Genomic DNA, 19987 nt, shown 5'->3' with positions numbered 1-19987 from the left:
TTCCAGCCCAAGACAACCTGGATGGTTAATTGGAAAGGCATGTTGTGCTGGGCTGGGAGAGGAGTGCAACTCGACGGGGGCAGGCAGACCACAGTGAGCCTGGAGCAGGCCTCAGAGAACTGAATTGTGGGCAGCTGTGGCAGTTTCCAGACTTCTCAATCCATGAACACCAAAGTCAATTTAGAGGGTCAGTGGGAAAAGTCTATTTCTCTCAGCTCCATTCCCCAAGCACGGCCCAGGGCAGGAACTGCCTCCTGAGCTTCTGGCCCACAGACTGAGGGGGAATTGAGTGGCTGATCAGATGGAGATTTCAGGGATCTCTTTGCTGGTGCTGAGGCAGGAATCTCTTGCTTTGCCTGTGCGTGGATCTGGGTCACAGTTCTGGGTGGCAGTCCTGGGATGAGGAGGAGGGTTGGCGTGGTGGAACTTGTAGTGGCAGTGGAGAGGAAACCCTCCTCATAGTTAGTTCCAAGAGAGAAAAGACTGCTTGTGGCCTGTCACTCAAAGACCAGAGCACAGGCCAGGAAAGGAGTAAACACCTCCCCCCTTATCATACCACCTTGGAAGAACTGAAAATTTACAGGTCACTACAAGTATCTCTGAAAACAGCTATACAAACCCCCGAAGCTTGGGACAGTACGTTCTCCACATTGGAAGCAGACTCTTACCTTAACAAAGAGTTTAAAACTCAAGTAGTTGGCTGGCATCATGAGCAAACCTTGCAAAAGGAGTCAGACTATATTGTCTTACTTTGGTAACAAAGATCAAAACATACAACCAGAAGAAGAAAAACAAAGTCAAAGCTCCCACATCCAAAGCCTCCAAGAAAAACATGAATCAGTCCCAGGCCTTGGAAGAGCTCAAGAGGGATTTTGAGAAGCAAGTAAGAGAAGTAGAGGAAACACTGGGAAGAGAAATGAGAGTGATGCAAGAAAATCATGAAAAACAAGTCAACAGCTTGCTAAAGGAGACCCAAAAAAATACTGAAGAAAATAACACCTGAACAAATAGCCTAACCCAAATGGCAAAAGAGGTCCAAAAAGCCAGTGAGGAGAAGAATGCCCTAAAAAGCAGAATTGGACAAATGGAGAAGGAAGTCCAAAAGCTTACTGAAGAAAATACCTCCTTAAAAATTAGAATAGAGCAATTGGAAGCTAGTGACTTTATGAGAAATCAAGACACTGTAAAACAAACCCAAAAGAATGAAAAAATAGATGACAATGTGAAATGTCTCATTGGAAAAACAACTGACCTGGAAAATAGATCCAGGAGAGAGAATTTAAAAATTATTGGACTATCTGAAAGCTATGATCAAAAAAAAGAGCCTAGACACCATCTTTCAAGAAATTATCAAGGAAAACTGCCCTGATATTTTAGAACCAGAGGGCAAAATAGGAATTGAAAGAATCTACAGATCTCCCCCTGAAAGAGATCCCCAAAGGATAACTCCTAGGAATATTGTAGCCAAATTCCAGAGTTCCCAGGTCAAAGAGAAAATATTGCAAGTAGCCAGAAAGAAATAATTCAAGTATTGTGGAAACACAATCAGGATAACACAAGATTTAGCAGCTTCTACATGAAAGGACCGCAGGGCATGGAACACAATATTCTGGAGGGCAAAGGAGATAGGATTACAATCCTGAATCACCTACCCAGCAAAACTGAGTCTAAGCCTTCAGGGGAAAAAATGGGTATTCAATGAAATAGAGGACTTTCAAGCATTCTTGATTTTTTTTTTAGCTTTTTTCTTTTTTAGGCAATTGGGGTTAAGTGACTTGCCCAAGGTCACACAGATAGTAAGTGTCAAGTGTTTGGTCTGAGGTCAGATTTGAACTCAGGTCTTCCTGACTTCAGGGCCGGTGCTGTATCCACTGGGCCACCTAGCTGCCCTCAAGCATTCTTAATGAAAAGACCACAGCTGAATAGAAAATTTTACTTTCAAATACAAGACTCAAGTGGAACATGAAGAGGTAAACAGGAAAGAGAAATCATAAGAGACTTATTAAGGTTGAACTGTTTACATTCCTGCACGGAAAGATGATATTTATAACTCATGAGATCTTTGTCAGTATTAGGGTAGTTGGAGGGAAAAAAATATGTATATGTATATAGCTAGATAGATAGAGGGCACAGGGTGAGTTGAAGATCAAGGAGTCATATCTGGAGAACAAAATTAAGGGGTGGGAGAGGATTAAACTAGGAGAAGAAGAAAGGGAGAGGTAGAACGGGGTAAATTATCTCACAAAAAACAAAAACAGAAAAGGCTCTTATAGTGGAGGGGAAACAGGGGAAGGTGAGAGGAAAGGAGTGAATCTTATTCCCATAGGATTTGGCTTAAGGAGGGAATAACATACACACTCAATTGGATATGGAAATCTGTCTTAACCTACAGGAAAGGGGGTAATTAGAAGCAAATACTTCTGAGGAAGGACAGGGTCAAAAGAAAGAATAGAATAAATGGGGGGGCAGGATAGGATTAAGGGAAATAGAGTTAGTTTTTCACAACATGTCTACTATGGAAATGTTTTGCATAACTGCACATGTATAACCTATATTGAGTTGCTTGCCTTTTCAATGAGGATGGGTGGGAAGGGAGGAAGGGAGAAAATTTGGAACCCAAAGTTTTGAAAACACATTTAAAAAAAAATTGTTTTCACATGCAACTGGGAAATAAAAATACAGGAAATGGGGTACAGAAGTCTGTCCTGCCCTACAGGAAAATAGAAGGGGAGGGATAAGAGAAGGAGGGGAGAGAGATAGAAGAGAGGGCAGACTAGGGGAAGGGGTATTCAGAATGCATTCCATCTTGGGATGGGGGAGGGCAAGATGGAGTGAAAATTTGAAACTGAAAATCTTGTGGAAGTAAATGTTGAAAACTAGAAATAAATTTATAAAAAATCAAAATAAAAAATGAATTAAAAAAAAAGTTTGAAAAGGAGCAACAGACAGGTAGGAGGAACAGTGTCAGGAAAGCCTAGGAAGGAGAGAGTATCCAGGCAGGGAAGAAGGTGATTGGCATTGTCAAAGGCTGCAGAGACCTCAAGGAAAATGAGGATTGAGGAAAATCTATTATGTTGACAATTAAGAGTTCACTGATAAACTTGAAGAGAGCCATTTCCGTTCAGTTATGAGGTCAGAATTTTGAGTTATGAGGGTTTAGAAGAAAATGAGAGGAGAGGAAGGAATTGATTGTAGACAACCTTCTCAAGGAATTGAGCTACAAAAGAGAAAAGAGATGGAGGATGATAACCAGCAGGTGAGAGTTTTTTTTAAGGATGAGGGAGGAATAGCCATGTTTATAAGCAGTAAGGAAGCAACCATTAGGTTGTGAGAGACTGAAGAGAGAATATTGATGATAGAAGGGGCAATCTGCTGGAGAAAATGAGATGGAATGGGATCAATGGTGCATATTTAGGAATCTGTCTTGGCGAGGAAAAGAGCCGCTTCTTCACGTGAGCCAAGTGAAGAAAAGAGTGGGAGAAGACATTTGACTGATGTCAGATGAGAAGAGGGGAAAAGTGGGAGCTCTTGGTAGATGGTCTCAGTTCTTCAGGGAAGTATGAGGCAAGTCCTCAGCTGAGAGAGTGAGAGGAAGTGGGGCCATGAGACTTGAGAAAGGCTGAAAAGGTGACTCACTTAGGGAGGAGTAAAAGGACTGCTTGCTGCAGTGAGGGGAGCTGGAGATCACATAGCATACATTTGTCATGAACCCAGTCAGCATGGTTTCATGGTCTTCTCCCTAGATTTGCTCTTTGGTGGTGGTGTGTCTTGCTTGACTGTAGTTTGCACCGTTCACAGCTTTGGTCTGAGATGACATCATAGCCACGCTGATCCTGTGCTCTTGGAGAGAATCAAAGCCCATATCCCAGCTCCAGGCTGCCAGACTCTTAACTTCTCTCTCTGGCTTGCTCGGCTTTGCAGCTGGACTGCCTGGTAGTTTCAGCTTTATCTCTCTTGTTCACCAGTGTCACTGTGTGAGTGGGGAGAAAGAAAGGCGTTGGGACAAGGCCCTTGTCTGGCAGCAGTGTGATGATGTGAATAGAGAGAGGCACCCTTAGAGTCAGCAAGGCCTGAATTTGAATTCTGCCTCAGATACTTACTAGTTGTGTGACCTTCAGCAAATCACATAGCCTTGTTTAGCCTTAGTTTCTTCATCTGTAAAATGGGGATAATAATAGCATCTACCTCACTGGTGTGTTGTGAGGATCAAATGAGATAATCATTGTAAAATGTCTTATACATGTTAAAGTCTATATGAATGCTAGTTATCTTTCGTATTAGGAGGCAACTAGATGGCTTAGTGGATAAAGTGCTAGGCCTGGAGTTGGGAAGACCTGAGTTCGAATCCAGCCTCAAACACTTACTAGCTGTGTGACCCTAGGCAAGTCACTTAGCTTCTGTTTGCCTTCATCTACTGGAGAAGGAAAAGGTAAACCTCTCTAGCATCTTTGCCAAGAAAAGCACATAAGGGAGCCATGAAGAGTTGGACACAACTGAACAACAAATCATTATCATCATTTTTAGAGTTTCCTGACCTCTTTGTATGCAAAGTCACTTAAAATTTTACATCTTTTATCAGCTAAGAATGAGCCACTCAGTCCAAAAGAAGCTTTGCCCCACAAACTGACATATAGGTAAATTTAACAAGACTTGGAAGTTAACTGGACTGGGATGGAGTCAGGGAGGGGGGAAGTGGTAGAGTCAAATGTGACTCCAAAGTTAGAAGTCTGAGGTATCAGAAGTTTCACAGCACCATCATTGTTTGCATGTTGTCTCCACCATTAGACTGTGAGATCCTTGAAAGCAGGGGCTGTCTTTTACCTTTCTTCCCATCAGCATTTGGCAAAGTGCCTGGCACGTGTTAAATGCTTAATAAAAAAGCTTATTGACTGTCTATCTGATCGTCAATGGGAAAAAGAAAGAGGCAAAGGAAAGTGTTGGAGGGAAGATGATTTTTTTGGACATGCTGAATTTGAGGGATCTGTGGTTCTTTCATCACTGACCTCCTCCCAGAAATAGTCATCTCCCCCAACCCCTTGAAAAAAAGAAGAAAGAAAGAAAGGAAAGAAAGTCATTACCAATGCCCATTTCTTGATTTCACGGACTTTCTGTACTAACATTAGCAATTCCAGTTCAGGCATAAGATGCTTGTGGTAGCTTGGCTATAGAACTTTGGACCCACCCCATTTTTTGGTAAGGGTCCAGATAGTTTTATGGGGTGGAGGGGTTATAACAAGGACTTTCTGACCCTAAGGGGTGGAGAAACATAGTCTCTATTGTGTTCTCCCCCTCCCGCCCCCACACACACCCTTTCCTAGAAAAGCAGCCAGAGGACTTCCTGCAGTTGGGAGTTGTGGTATTGATCTTTCCCTCCCTCTCACAAACTCTTTGTAAATCAGAGTTCAAGATGAAAACCAGTCTACTTTGTGATCATCAGTTCATCCCATTAATAACCACAAGTAGTATGGGGAAAATGATAAAAGGAAATAGTGATGAAGAATAGGAGAAGAGAAAGGCAATTTAGCTGGTGTGCTAGAAAGTGCTGAGGAAATAAAACTAGGTGGCCCAGTGGATAGAGTGCCAGTCCTGGAGTCAGGAAGACTCATCTTCTGAATTAAAATTTGGCCCAAGACACTAGCTATGTGACCCTGGACATGTCACTTAACCCTGTCTGCCTCAGTTTCCTCATCTGTAAAATGAGCTGGAGAAGGCAGTGGCAAGCCACTCCAGTATCTTTGCCCCAAATGGGGTCACAAAGAGTTGGACATGACTGAAAAATGACTAAATGACAAAGAAAGGCAATTCCCATGTGACTATATAATACTATATAAAGAAGCACACCCTCCATGTTCAGCTCAGCAATTAGCCACAAATTAGTCATGAGCTGGGAGGTGTTGGTCAATGTACTAGACAGTTTGTCTCTAGCATTACAGTTGGGCTTTGTGGGACAGAAATAACCCCTACAGAATTCTGCGTTGTATAAAATGTTCTGTGACTAGCCCATTATTTCTGTATTCTCTGTCATACAGAAAAGGCTTTGTTATATTGAACCTTCCTTTTTAATGGCATTTGTTGTAATTAAATTTTACCTGAATGTGTTCCCCACAGTGGAATAGAAGGGGCTGGGTCAGTCAGTAAACACTTATTAAATGTCTACTATGCGTCAGACACTGCTGCTAAGCACTATGGATACAAAGAAAGGCAAAACACAGGGCTGGGAAAGAGAGACTCTGGGCTTCCTTTAGGTTTTCTTCATAGAGAAGGAGATAAACGACAATACTAGTATAAAACAACCTCTATTAAGCTTCAGACGTGCTGTTCTCAGGCAAAGTTGGTTAATAGTCCTAATACAACAAAAAGTTCTACACCTCAAACATCCTGTAGGGCATTTAATTTGGTAATGGAATAGGCTATGGCTCTGGAATCATTTGTTTTTCGAGGAATTCCAGAGTCCTTTGAATATGGCTGTTAATGTCGTCATCCATAGCACTTGTTAACCAGAGATACTACTGCAGCTTAGATAGAACCTTTTATTTAGCATTCAGCAAAGATTTCAAGCCTAGGTCATGCCTGACTAAACTTGATCTTTTTTTTTTTCTTAAGGTTTCTTTACCAGTAAATCAGGGAAGCATGTAGACACAGATTGTCTACCAAAACATTTGACAAAGTATAGCCTGCTTATTTTTATGGACAAAATAGAGATATATAGGCAAGAGTATACTGGTAAATGTTTAACAAATCCCCCTCTGGAAATGTGTACACCTGACACACTTTTAAGTTTAAGCTCATTAATAATATTTTTTTTCCTCCATCACCTTATGTCTTGACAACCAACAAAGCAATAAATCAAGCCCTGAGTTGTAGTGTTTGGTGATTTCTGAAGTGTCTATGCCTACACTGAAAAATTTAACAATCAATTCTCTTGAGCCAAATCGAGTTGGCTCCAGCTTACCCCCTGGATAGGGGGTAAATGACAGTTTAGTACGGTGGATTAGAAACTGATTAAATCAACTGATCTGATTAGTCATTAACGGGATAAAAGAAGCCGTCCAGTGGATCTCTTGGGCATCATAAGTGCTTTGTCATTCAGCTTCTCAATTTTTGAATTGGCATATATGACACAAAGCCGCAGTTTGATAATTAACACCTTGGATTAAGAAGGATACAAAAAAATCTCAATGGACTAGAACAATGAGATGAATCAAATGAGATGAATAAAAGATATAAGATGGGAAGGTATAGGTAGAAGAAAAATTTCTGAAGACTATCTAGAGGTTTTGGCAGACTACAAGTTCCCACTGTGACCTGGCAATCAAAAAAGTACTATGATATTAGGCTGCACAAAGAGAGTCGTAGTGTCCAGTACACAGACTGATAATCTCATTACACTCCGCTCTGGCCAGATTTCATCTAGACTGGCATACTTTAGGCAGGATATTGATAAACTGGAGAATGTACAAAGGAAGACAAGCTGAAGACCCTCTATTATCATACCATTTGTAAGCTCACTGAGTGCGAAGCATTAAATCTAGAGGAGATAAAATTTAGGGGGACATGATAGTGATTTTCAAGTATTTATAATGATGATGACATTAGTGAAGAGGAATAAGTTTAACCTCAATTAGTGGAAGTTGTAGAAGGGCATATTTTGGTAGAATGGGAGGCTAGATGGAATGGGTTAGAGAAAACCTGATTGAGTTCCCTCCACTTGCTGAAATTATAGAATAGAAGAGGTGATAATAGAGACAAGTTGTTAAGATAGTGACATTTGCATCTTATAAAAGGTGTTAAGGGGCAGTTAGGTGGCGGAGTGGATAGAGCACTGGCCCTGGATTCAGGAGGACCTGAGTTCAAATCCGGTCTCAGACACTAACACTTACTAGCTGTGTGACCCTGGGCGAGTCACTTAACCCCACTGCCTAGCCAAAAAAAAAAAAAGTGTTAGACCTTGGTTCAGACCCTGAGTGATCTGTTGGAAAGAAAACAAAACTCAAAACTGATCTGTTCACAACTTGTAAAGCAAATATAAAGATGCTTATACTTTGCTTCTCTTATAGGAGGCAGGAAGAAGTGATTTTGATGGAATTAGAGGGTGGCTAGCCTTGGCTGGCTGAAGGATCAACCACACCCCTGGTTAAAAGCTAATAGTAAAAAAAAAAAAAGCTAATGGTCTCTGCAGGTGCTCTATAATATCTAGCAAAGATGGGCAAGGTAACACGGACAGGGAATTTCTTTCATCATCCTCACCTCCACGGCAGCATCTCATGGAGTGGAGTCCACCTGTGAGTTGAGTGAATCAGTGAGAGCATCAAGCTATAGAGGGAAGAACCCAGCCATTGAGAAGGATTCACTTTTTTACCCTTGAACTTCTTCCAGTGTGCAGTGGAGTAGGATTATTCTCCCCACCTCCACCGCATCAGCAATGGTATTTTGTGGCAGGGCAACTTGCCCAGTATGAAACCCTATACCTAGCAGTAAGGACGTCCGTAGAATCCAGTTGTGCAGTTGAGTTGTACTACAAAGACAATCAGGCTCAGGGAACACTTCTGAGTGACTTGCTGGGTGGAAACACGATGCCTAGGGGAGAGCAGCATGAGTATGCCACAAGAAAGGAAAGAATATTGGAGTCCTGCAGTGCTAGAGATGTGAATTGCCTTGGCCAGGAGTGGGAACCTGTCCTTGAGGCCACGTGTGGCCCTCTAGGTCCTCAAGTGCAGCCCTTTGACTGAATCCAAACTTCACAGAACAAATCCCTGTAATAAAAGGATTTGTTCTGTAAAACTTGGATTCAGTCAGAAGGCAACACCCAAGGACCTAGAAGGCCATATGTGGCCTCACAGCTACAGGTTCTCCACCCCTGGCCTTGGCCGTTTGTGTTTGTTCTCTGCATACAGGGGTGTGCAGGTAAATATTTAACCACTGACTCTGATAGGAAAAAAGTATACACAAGACACACTTTTAGGTTTAATCTGCATCATTAGTATTTTCTTCATCACTTTCTCAATTATAGATAATCAACACGATAAATCAGACCGTGATTTGTAGTAGTTGCTGATTCCTGATGTATTAATCCTCCGACTGAAATTTTAACACTTGCCTCTCTTGATCTAGTGTGGGCTGCCTCCAACACACCACTACTGCATGTGTGTCTCCCTCTAATTTGTATTCAGTGTATATGTTGACTCTTCCCATTGTTGCTGTATTTATGAGAGAATGCAACCATGGTTTGTGGAGGGATGTTTTGTTAATACTGTGCATTTTATGCCATTTCAGTCATTGCCTTTGCTTCAAGAAAGTTGTGTCAAAGGATTATAAGTGGATGTACTGGAAGGAACCGTGAGCTATAGTTTTAGAAGTGTGGACCCATAGAGTGCCTTGAACCTGGAGTGGACATCCCCTGTGGGACCCACTGTGGGTGTGCAAGTTGTGGGGATAACACAGGGAGGAGAATGCAGAGCTTTGATTTTAGGGAGTTTTCTTATAAACAGAAATGTCCAAAAGAAGAGTGATTTGCCAAGGGAAGTAGTCAGCTCATCTTCATTAGTGATCTTTAAGCAAAAACTGTATAACCATTTGCTTGAATGTTTTAAATGGGGTTGCTTTGCAGTATAGGTTGGACTTGATGACCATTGATGTCTGACTAATATTCTGTGACCTATAGTTGTCATATTCTCTTCACTTTACACTGCACACATACCCATATTATTTTTCTAGAATATGGCAACTAAAGAGATGGTAGCCATAATATTTGTGCTATTTAACTGGTGAAGTTTGAGTTAAGCATAAGAGCTATGACTTCGGTTTTTAAAATAGAATCTATTCTATCTTAAAGACTACAATGAATAAACTGAATAAACTTTGTATTTTTTGTAGGTGCCAAAGAGCGTTCTGAAATCTATGAAGCATTTGAAAACATCTATCCCATTTTAAAGGGTTTTAAAAAAGCCTAAATATAATTTTAAATCCTTAGAAGAATATTAGTTTGTGTGGACACAAAAGTAATCCACTAAAGTCAGATTTTTCTGTTATTACAACCAGCATAACACTGAACCAGTTTGCTAGTTTATGACTATTCACAATGTAAGCTTAGACTTTAAATGTTACATTGAAGTATCCTGCTATCTTAATAGCCATGTCTTTTATGAAACCCAGACCTTTCTATTTTTTTCTAATAAATTTGTTGAAAATACCTAAATAATGAAAAAAATAACTCTTTTGATAACATCAGAACATTCCTTTTTTATTTTATTTTTTGAACTTGGAAATATAAATTTACTTTTAAAATAAAATGCACAAGAGATAGCATAAATTTTTGAGAGGTTCAGAACTGGTATTTTCTAGTATGACAAAATTCAGTGTGCTTGTCATTTTGTTGAATATGTAATATATTATAAAAATAAACATCCTACAAAAATGAGGTTTATAGCAATGTGTACAGGGAATGTATGGGTGTCATTTTATTTTGCCTATGTAGGTTGTTGTATGTCCACATGAGTCTGTCTAGATGCAGCTCACAGGGAGGCAAGATTTCTCTAGAGTTTCCTCACCCTGCTCTTCTCCAAAAAAGACACTTTGATTCCTGCCAGAGAAGCAAGAAGTTGGGATCAGAGGCTGGCCACACTGTGCTCCTCAGAGAGAGAGAGAGTCCTAGGCTAAATTTAAATCTGTCTGCTCCCTTAAATATGGCTAGTCTAGAGAAAATAATTTTTAGGTTCAAGGTGCACTGTTGCCATCCCTTAATGGGAAAGGAGTGCCGCAAGCTATATATCCAATGAACACACACACAGCAAATACCAAGTAAACTCATTATCCAGTTTGGTAGAAAAACAAATCAGAGAAAGTATACATAGGAGAATATATGCCAGACAATACACAGAGTAAATAAGCTTTCCCATTGGGAGCAAGAAAACTCAGTTCAATGAGGTCTCACCCAAGGAGAAATTGCTCAGTCTCTAGTATAGTAAGCTGGGCAGAGGGACATGTTTGAAGTGCCAGCTCCTCTACATGTCAACTTCTTTCCAGGGTCTTTCTCCCTCCAAGGACCTAAAGAAAATCTGGAAGAGTGTATCTTCTCTTTAGAAGCTGGAAGCAAAACAAACAAACAAACCCAAATAAACAATTAAAAAATCCTCTCTTCTCTCCAGCTGTCATCTACTCTGCCCTGCCCTTCACCCGGGCATGGAGCATTGATTAATCAATCTCCACCAGGGAGGAGCAAATCCCATGCAACTGGCCCTTTGACACAAAGTTTACATGTGTAAACTTCAAATCAATATTTGTACAAGACTAAAATTTATTCACATGATATAGCTGGATAGACATTTCTAGTCTGTTGTGATATCTATTTGACACTCATAGCCTTTCAGCAATTAGAGGCAGGGATCCAGTTGATGAACAAACATGAGCCATGATAACCTAAACTAGGAAATTGAATGTCCTGTCTTGCCTTACAAAAATTCTAGTCAATAACAAAAATTGGATAAATGTTGAAATAAAACTTTTGCTAAAAGACAAACTAATATTAGAGTTGCTAAGCCATATTCAGTTGCAGTGATTTTTAACCTAATTTGATCAAGGAAACATTTCCTTCACAATTCAATAAGAAATTTTAAGACAGCCTTAAGTTTTAAATACCTAGGTAGAGGAATTACACATTAAAATGATTTGTCAGGGACAGAGATATGGAAACTAACAAAACAAGCCAAGTCAGTAGAGTTGTAGTATATTTACAATGCTTTTTGGGGAACTATATTGGCAATCAAACATGACATGAACCTTGCTGTCAAGATAAATTATGGAAGTTTATCTGGTAGTCCACAATCAACTGAAATCCAGTATTTTGGGGTTTCCATTAGAAATAGCACAGTTCAGTTTTTAGTCACTGGAATTTTTCACTCATGACGTTCTACCAAAACTAGCAATACTTGGATTCCTTTAACAAGTGGTCATGGATGTAACAAGATGACACAGGATCGATGACACTCGTGTGTAAATTACCCTACAGTTTGCTACTTGATCTCTTAGCATGATCATTCTCACCATCGTGAGTTCTAAAGTGCTATGGGGATATGTTTGGATATTTCTTGATTGATAAATTCACTAATTACTAAATTGCAATCTTTGGCAAGCTCTAAACCCTTCTATCCCTGTTTATTAACTCTTATTATTATTTGATAAATTAGAGGAAACTTCCTTTTTCACAAACAATTATACATCTCATATCAAAACCCTTATTCTTCTAGGCTTAAATAATATTAGTTGCTGGACCTACAATTTATTAACATTCTAATAATAACACAAAGACATAAGTTTTTAGTGTTTTTTTAACAATATTTTAGTTGTGAGGAAGATTACAGCCAAGGGTTACTGCTAACTTTCCTTGTAACTGCAGATGACTTATAAAACACTTTCAGTTCACTCAGGATAGCAATTAATTTCTCCTTTCAAGAACTCTCCATTATATTCATAAGATAAAGGTTATGGCAATTTCATTAGGAAAGAAGTTCTTTTCATCTTCTTTCTTCTCTTAATAGTCTCCTTCCAAACTCCCTCCTCATAGAATTAGTTACGCTTTCCAGTCTCCTCAAGAAATTCCACTTGTAATGTTTCTTCACAATGAGTTAAATAATTCTCAAAAAAAAAAAGCATTTTCCTAATCCTTGTTCTGTCTTCTCCTGTCTCTCTAAAACCACCATTAACTCTCGTCAGCCTTAAAACTTCCCACCCAAACTCCCATCTGTTCAACATTCCATTTGACTCTTAGAGCAGTAACTCTAGCTTCTGTAAAGGTGGTTAGTAAGTGCTGGTGTTATAAATGCAATCCAAGTGTCAACTAAGCGTAGCCACTTGTCTTCAAAAGTGAAGACATCAGTAATGTCGCTTTTCTGCTTGAACGTCTTCAGTGGTTCTCTCTTCTAGAATAAAATATTAACTCAGTCAAGCACTTAAAAACTTTCCAAAATCTGGCCCTCACCTGCCTTGCTAGGATTATTTCATATTATTCTCCTTCATGACTCTTCCACATTCTAGCCAAACTGGCCTATTAGTTGTAAAATATAAAATAGAAACCAATTATAGTGAAATACTGTTACCAAACTATTTTTAAAAACAAGGTCACAGACCTCAAATTAAGCTCCCCTGCTCAATATAAAGCATCCTTTAATTTCCTCTTCTACCTCAAACTATGCAACCCTCCCCCCATTCAAAAACCAAGCTGTGTTATAAAACAGCAGTTTCCAACTTTTTGTGTTCTGTGAACCCCTTTCACCCCAAAATTGTATTATAAACCCCCTGGGTTTATACAATCACTAATGATATTCTTTTAGATTTTTTTCACTAAGTGCTCACAATAATTCCAGTGATAACTTTTGTGCAAAAAAGCTTGAAATTGCTGCAGAAACAAATTTATAATGTTTCAAACATGCACATGCTTGTCACAAAGGTAAAATGTATTTGTAACATAATTGGGCAATTATTTATTGCTTAAGGAACCATCAAAGAATTTTTTGAGTAAATCCCTTGAACCATCATAAACTCCCAAAGGGTTCTCAAGCCACTAAATGGGAACCAGGGTTATAGAGCAATGCCTGGGACTATTTAGTCACTAGTCTATCAAAAATTGTAACTTCAGCTGTTATGTGCACCAGCCAAGGGTAAAAAGGCACTTAGGAGTAATAGTCACGTTTTCTCTGACTCTCTGATTTGGTTTTCTCTCCCCTTTATTTAGTTTGGCCTCTTTTGTGATCAGCGACCCTCTGTAGTCTAAAATCGTGGCTTTATCTAATCAGATTATCATTGCTTTAAGAAATTCTGTCCTTTACAACCTATCCATGATCAGGTTGAGGTCATTGGCCAAGGCAGGTATGGTTGTATGGTTCTTTAATCAAAATATTGGAAAATCAGTAATCAAATACAGCAGAGCAACCAAGACAGGCATCCGCCCTCAGCTGGCAAATCCTTCCAAGTGAGACAGCCTGCCAGCTGCCTTTGCCAGTAGTCAAGCTCAGACTTGAGATTGCAGTTTTTCCTTCCATCCCAGGGAGCCACATACCTTGCCTCTGGCAAGCAAGCCAAAATGCAGAATCTCTGTGCAATAGGATTCAGGTGCTCAAAGTCAAACTTCTCTCTCCCGTTGCCCCTGGCAAGGGAAGGACTCAATCACTTACAAAATCACATGGCCAGGGTGGATGCTGGATGTTAGACCTCCTGCTACTGTTCTTTATTCACCTCTGTTCAGGTCCCTGATGAAGAATATGCTGCTACATTCTCTTCTCCAAGGATGCCTCTCAATTCCTGATGGGCTCCTCCTGCATTCACCAAATGCTTCTGAGTGTAGCTTATGCCCAAAGGTGCACAGCCTTGCTATTAAAATCTCATCACAACTGAGCCAACCATTCTGGAGAACAATTCAGAACTATGCCCAAGGAGCTATAAAACTGTCCATATCCTTTGATCCAGCAATACCACTATTGGGTCTATAGCCCAAAGAGACCATAAAAAAGGGGAAAAGGACCCACATATACAAAAATATTGATAGCAGCTCTTTTAGTGGTGGCCAAGAATTGGAAATTGAGAGAATGCCCATCCACTGGGGAACGGCTGAACAAGTTGTGGTATATGAATGTAATGGAATACTATTGTGCCATAAGAAATCGTAAGCCAGCAGATTTCAGAAAACCTGGAAAGACTTGCATGAATTGATGCTGAGTGAAGTGAGCAGAACCAGGAGAACACTACACAGGAACGGCAACATTGTTCGATGACCGACTTGGTTAGACATGGCTCTTCTGAGCAATGCAATGATCTAAGACAATTCCAAAAGACTCACGATGGAAAATGCTATCCACATCCAGAGAAAGAACTATGGCATCTGAATGCAAATGGAAGTATACTATTTTCTCTTTCTTTTGTTGTTTTTGTTTTTTCTTTCTCATGGTTTTTCCCTTTTGTTCTGATTCTTCTTTCACAACATGACTAATGTGGAAATATGCTTAATATGATCATATATGTACAGCCTATATCAGATTGCATACCATTTTGGGGAGGGTGGAGAGGAGGGCGAGGGGAAAATTTAGAACTCAAAATCTCATTAAAAAAAAGAGTATTAAAAACTAAAAATAAATAATTTTTTTAAAAAATTTCATTACAGTAAAAGGGCTGAAGGACAATGAGTAGCAGGCTCACATCATTTTCCCCAGCCATTTCTCTGCCTAAATTAGTATTCCAGGTGATTGTTATTGCCTCCTTCTTAAGCCTCCTCTCACCTGTGTGGCCATAGGCTAATAATGCTGGGATTTGTCCACCTTTTTGAGGCACAGAAAAGAGGAGGAGGAAGGCAGAGTGAGGATTGTTGTACTCAAGTTTTTATCTTGTACGTATTTTTGTTTATCTAGTAGTAGTAGTAGTAGTAGTAGTAGTAGTAGTAGTAGTAGTAGTAGTAGTAGTTTATCTAGTAGTGGAGAAAGTGTATGGGAAAGATGATGGAGAACTAGCTACCTCCTCTTACCCCTATCCCTTATGTGTGCAGTGCCTTCTGTTCTCAGTTCCTGCTTTAGGCTGTGACATTCTTTTTAGTCAAAGCCTTCAATCCTTCTCTTCCTTTCCTGTGAATAGTTTATTAAACTTGTTGTGAGGGACGGATCAATGGAGATGGGGAAAATTCTCTGAGTTGCCACCTCACATACAGCCTCTATCGAGCTTCTGAGCTTATTCTATGTTCACAAGGGTCCAAATTAATTTGTTCTCTGTATTTGGAATTTATAAAAATATTATCAATAACATCTCTTTTCTATCTAGTTCTAAGCCACCAGATGGAGAAACTCCGAACAATTAAAAAAAGAATCTCTCAGGGACAGGAGAGGAGAGGACTAGGAGCTGGGGTGAGGGCTGGACAAATAGATTGGAAATGATCTGTATGGAGATTATAAGTGAAGCCATGGGAGATGATGAGCTTACCAAGTGAAAAAGTGTAGAAAGACAAAAGGGCCCAGGACAGAGCCTTGAGCCCTCACTGTTAGCAGGCGTGATATAGATGAAAATCCAGTAAAAGAGACTGAGGAGTGGTCAGATGGGTAGGAGGAAAATCAGGAGATAGTAGTGACTCTCAAGGAAAAAAAAGGCTATCAAGAAGTGAGGGGTGATCATCAGTGTCAAAAGTTCCAGAGAGAGCAAGAAGGATGAGGACTGAGAAAAGGCTATTAGATTTAGAGATTGTCAGTAACTTTGGAGAAAGCAGTTTCAGTTGAATGATGAGTACAGAAGCCAGATGGCAAAGAGTTAAGCAAGGAGGAAGAAAGTAAATGAAGGCATTTACTGTATCTGGCTTTCTCCAGGAGTTTAGTCAAAAAAGGGAAGAAAGATATAGGATGATAACTAGCCAGGATGGTAGGATAAAGTGATGGGTTTTTGAGGATGGGGGAGACTTAGATGTGTTTTTAGGCAGTAGGAAAGCTGCAGGTAGACAGAACAACTGGATTTAATAAAAGAGTAGGAAGGGTAGACAGTACGATATCCTGGAGAAGATGGGATGGAATGGGATCACTTATGCATATAGAGGGGTTTGCCTTGGCAAGGAGAAAGACTACCTCTTCATGTGGAAAAGGAATAAAGAAAGAGATCTTGCCAGAATACATCTGAATGATATGATAAGATAATGGAAAAAGAAAGAACTCTTAGGAAATGGCCTCAATTTTTTCAGTGAAAAAAATTTTTTTTCAGCCAAAGACGAGGTTTATTAGAACATTCACTATATGGACCAGATTCTTAAGGAGTCTGAACATTTGTGAGCTATTGGCTAAGTTCTTAAGGAATCTAAGCAGTGGTTAGATTTTATGAATCTGAGCTTACTGAAATTTAAGGCAAAGTTCTTAGCTGAGAGAATGGGGGAGGAGGAGCTGTGGGAGCTTTGAGAAGCCAATAAAAGGTTTAGAAAAGCTGCTGTGATGGATGGGATAGTCAATCTGGGAGGTGTAAAAATGATTGCCTTGTCTTAGTGAGGGCCTAGTTGAGACTATGTAACACAGTTTTGTAGAGGATCATGGCAATGTGGTTCTTTGATTTTCTCCAGCTGTAGAAAGGTATGAGTGATCCAAGATTGAAGCTTAGAAGGGGAAGCTCTTCTATATGATAAAGGGGCTGAAAAGAAGATAATGGTATAAAATTGAACTGTTTCACCAAAGGATCAAGATGGGCAAGGGAAGAGAAAGTAGCTAGTGCAGGGGTGATGGCCTAGGAAAGAACTGAGGGGGGTCAAGGGATTGGAAGTCATGGTAAGGGCAAAGAACAGGGTTTGAGGTTGCCAGGCAGAGGCAGCAGTGGAATAAAAACAGATCATAATCAAATACAGGAGTTTCCGAGTTTATGAACATGGATGTAGAACATTTGTGGGTGATGCGAAGATCAAGGGTATGACCATCTCTGTATGAATGAGGTGGGGTGGAGAAGTAGGTCATGCAGATTGGAGTATTTGAGAAATATCAGTGTATATGGTGAAATTCCCTAGTATGAGGGCAAGAGTTGGAGAGCAGAAAAAGATCATGAGTAAGGCACTGAACTCGCTGAGGAAGGAAGGATAGTATCTTAGAGGTCTGTAGACAAAAGCTTCTAGGATCTTGATTAGAAGATAAATTTGTAGTGAATGAACTCCAAAGAAGGAGAGTTTACTGAGTGATGATGGAAAGGAAGAGAGTCTGGAAGTGGCAATGGGGAGCAAGGAATAATCCAACTACCCCACCGTGACCAGTAAGTCTGGATGAATGGGCGAAAGTGCAGCCAGCTGGAAAGGGTGGTCAGGGAAGCCATGTCATCAAGAGGGAACCAGGTCTCAGTGAGTGCAAGAAGACTGAGCAAGAAAGAAAGAGGTTTACAATGAAATCTAGTGTCACCTATGGTGCAGGCATTCCAGAGAGCACAGTGGAAGGGTTGGGTAGCTTACAGTGGGACATTTGAGGGGAGTTGGGTTGAGGGGGATAGGGATAAGAGTGCAGTCAGCGGAGTATGGAAAATTGTCAGGGATCTATGCTTGACTGGAAAGGGGGAAAGGGTGGTTCATGGAGGGTGCCTAGGCTGGGGGCAAGTCAGGCCTCCAGTATGCTTCAATCTGCATTCAAATTCCATAGCTCTTTCTCCGGATGTGCCTAGCATTTTCTTTCATGAGACTTTTGGAGATGTCTTTGATTCTTGCATTGCTGAGAAGAGCTAAGTATATCAAAATTAGTCATCGCACAACATAGCTGTTACTGTGTACAATATTCTCCTGGTTCTGCTCACTTCATTCAGCATCAGGAAGTGTAGATGGTCTCTACCTACCTGGAGCTTGAGGGAAGGGCAAGGCAGACCTAAAAATTGTGTGAACAGAAATGCGAAATACACTTTGGAATGAATCATGCTCTTCTAGAGACAGAGATATTAGAAGTAAAATGGAATCACTATCTTGGGTCTACCTCTCTAGCAAGTTCAGCAGAACCCAGTTCTGTCTAGACACTCCTCTTAGTCTCAAAGTCCTGTACTGGCCATATCAGTGAAGCTCTCCTCCTGCTTCCATGGAAACAATTTTCCTCGTGTGGCTGGGCTGTCATTGTGTGACTCACAGGGAGGAAGAACAGACATCTCTAGAAATTTACCCCCACCACCCTACCCTTCTCCAAGGGAGACTTTTATTCTTGTCAGAAGGAAGAGCTTGAGTCCACTATGCTCTCTTAAGAGAGAGGAGGGACCAGGAGAGAATTAGAACTATCTGTTCCTTTAAATACTGTTAGTCTAGCCGGGGTGGGGAACCTACAGCCTTGAGGCCACACGTGGCCCTCTAGATCCACAAGTGTGGCCCTTTGACTGAATCCAAACTTCACAGAACAATGCCCCTTGTCTACAGGATATGATTGGGTTCAATCTAATTTTTGATCACTGTTTCTCATTATTGGGAGGAGGGAGATTCCGTGTTTTATTTCCAAGGTTTTAACTCTTTTCTACCTAATACCAATTCCACAATGAACATACATAGCGAGTAGCAAAGAAACCCATTTATCCAAATTATAGCAAAATAGAAACTGGAGAAAGTATACATAGGAGAACATATACTACATAACATAGAATGATGGAGCTCCCATTAGGAGCGAGACAACTCAGCTCAACCAAGAGAGACAGTCCCAGGTCTCACCCAAGGGGAACCTTCCCCAAATCTCTGGGAATAGGGACATAAGGGAAACTGCCTGCTCCTCTCAAGTCTTCCCAGAAAGTTTTCCTTCAGCCACTTGAAGTGGAACTGGCCTCTTCCATCTTCTTTCTCAAAACTAGAAGCTACTTCTAGGGCTGTATCCTAAAGTTATCATACAAAAATACTTATAGCAGCTCTTTTTGGGGTGGCAAAGACTTGGAAATTGAGAGGATGCCCATCAATTGGGGAATGGCTCAACAGGTTATGGTATATGAATGTAATGGAATGCTATTGTGCTATAAGAAATGATAAGCAAGTGGACTTCAGAAAAACCTGGAAAGACTTGTATGGACTGATGCTGCGTGAAGTGAACAGAACCAGGAGAACGTTGTACACAGTAACAGCCATGTTGCACGATGACTAATTTTGATAGACTTAGCTCTTCTCAGCAATGCAAGGATCTACGACATCTCCAAAAGTCTCATGATGGAAAATGCTATCCATATCCAGAGAAAGAACTATGGAGTTTGAATGCCGATTGAAGCATACTATTTGCTCTTCTTTTTTTCTTCTCTTCTCTTCTGTTTTGTTTTTTCTTTCTTGTGGTTCCTCCTATTGGTTCTAATTCTTCTTTACAACATGACTAATGTGAAAATATGTTTAATAGGAATGTATGTAGAGCCTATATCAGACTGCGGTGCGTGCCATGTTGGGGAGGGAGGTGGGAAAGGAGGGGAGGAAATTTAAAACTCAAAAGCTTATGGAAGTGATTGTTGAAAACTAAAAATTAATTGATTAAAAAACAAACAAACTAGAAGCTAGTAGGGCCTGAAGTGG

General features: G+C 40.3%; 1 protein-coding gene across 1 annotated transcript in view; it reads left to right on the top strand.

The window, feature by feature from the left end:
• Positions 1-9950, top strand: part of TBPL2 (TATA-box binding protein like 2) — a 77050-nt gene extending 67100 nt beyond the window's left edge. The window contains exon 7 of the mRNA XM_020986156.2: positions 9874-9950. Within this exon, the coding sequence (XP_020841815.2) occupies positions 9874-9950 (77 nt within the window). The remainder of the gene's footprint in view (positions 1-9873) is intronic.
• Positions 9951-19987: the final 10037 nt, after the last annotated feature.

The sequence above is a fragment of the Phascolarctos cinereus genome, unplaced genomic scaffold (assembly GCF_003287225.1).
Source record: "Phascolarctos cinereus isolate Bilbo 61053 unplaced genomic scaffold, phaCin_HiC Scaffold_3;HRSCAF=262, whole genome shotgun sequence".
Lineage (NCBI taxonomy): Eukaryota > Metazoa > Chordata > Mammalia > Diprotodontia > Phascolarctidae > Phascolarctos > Phascolarctos cinereus.
This window is presented reverse-complemented; position numbering and strand designations above follow the sequence as displayed.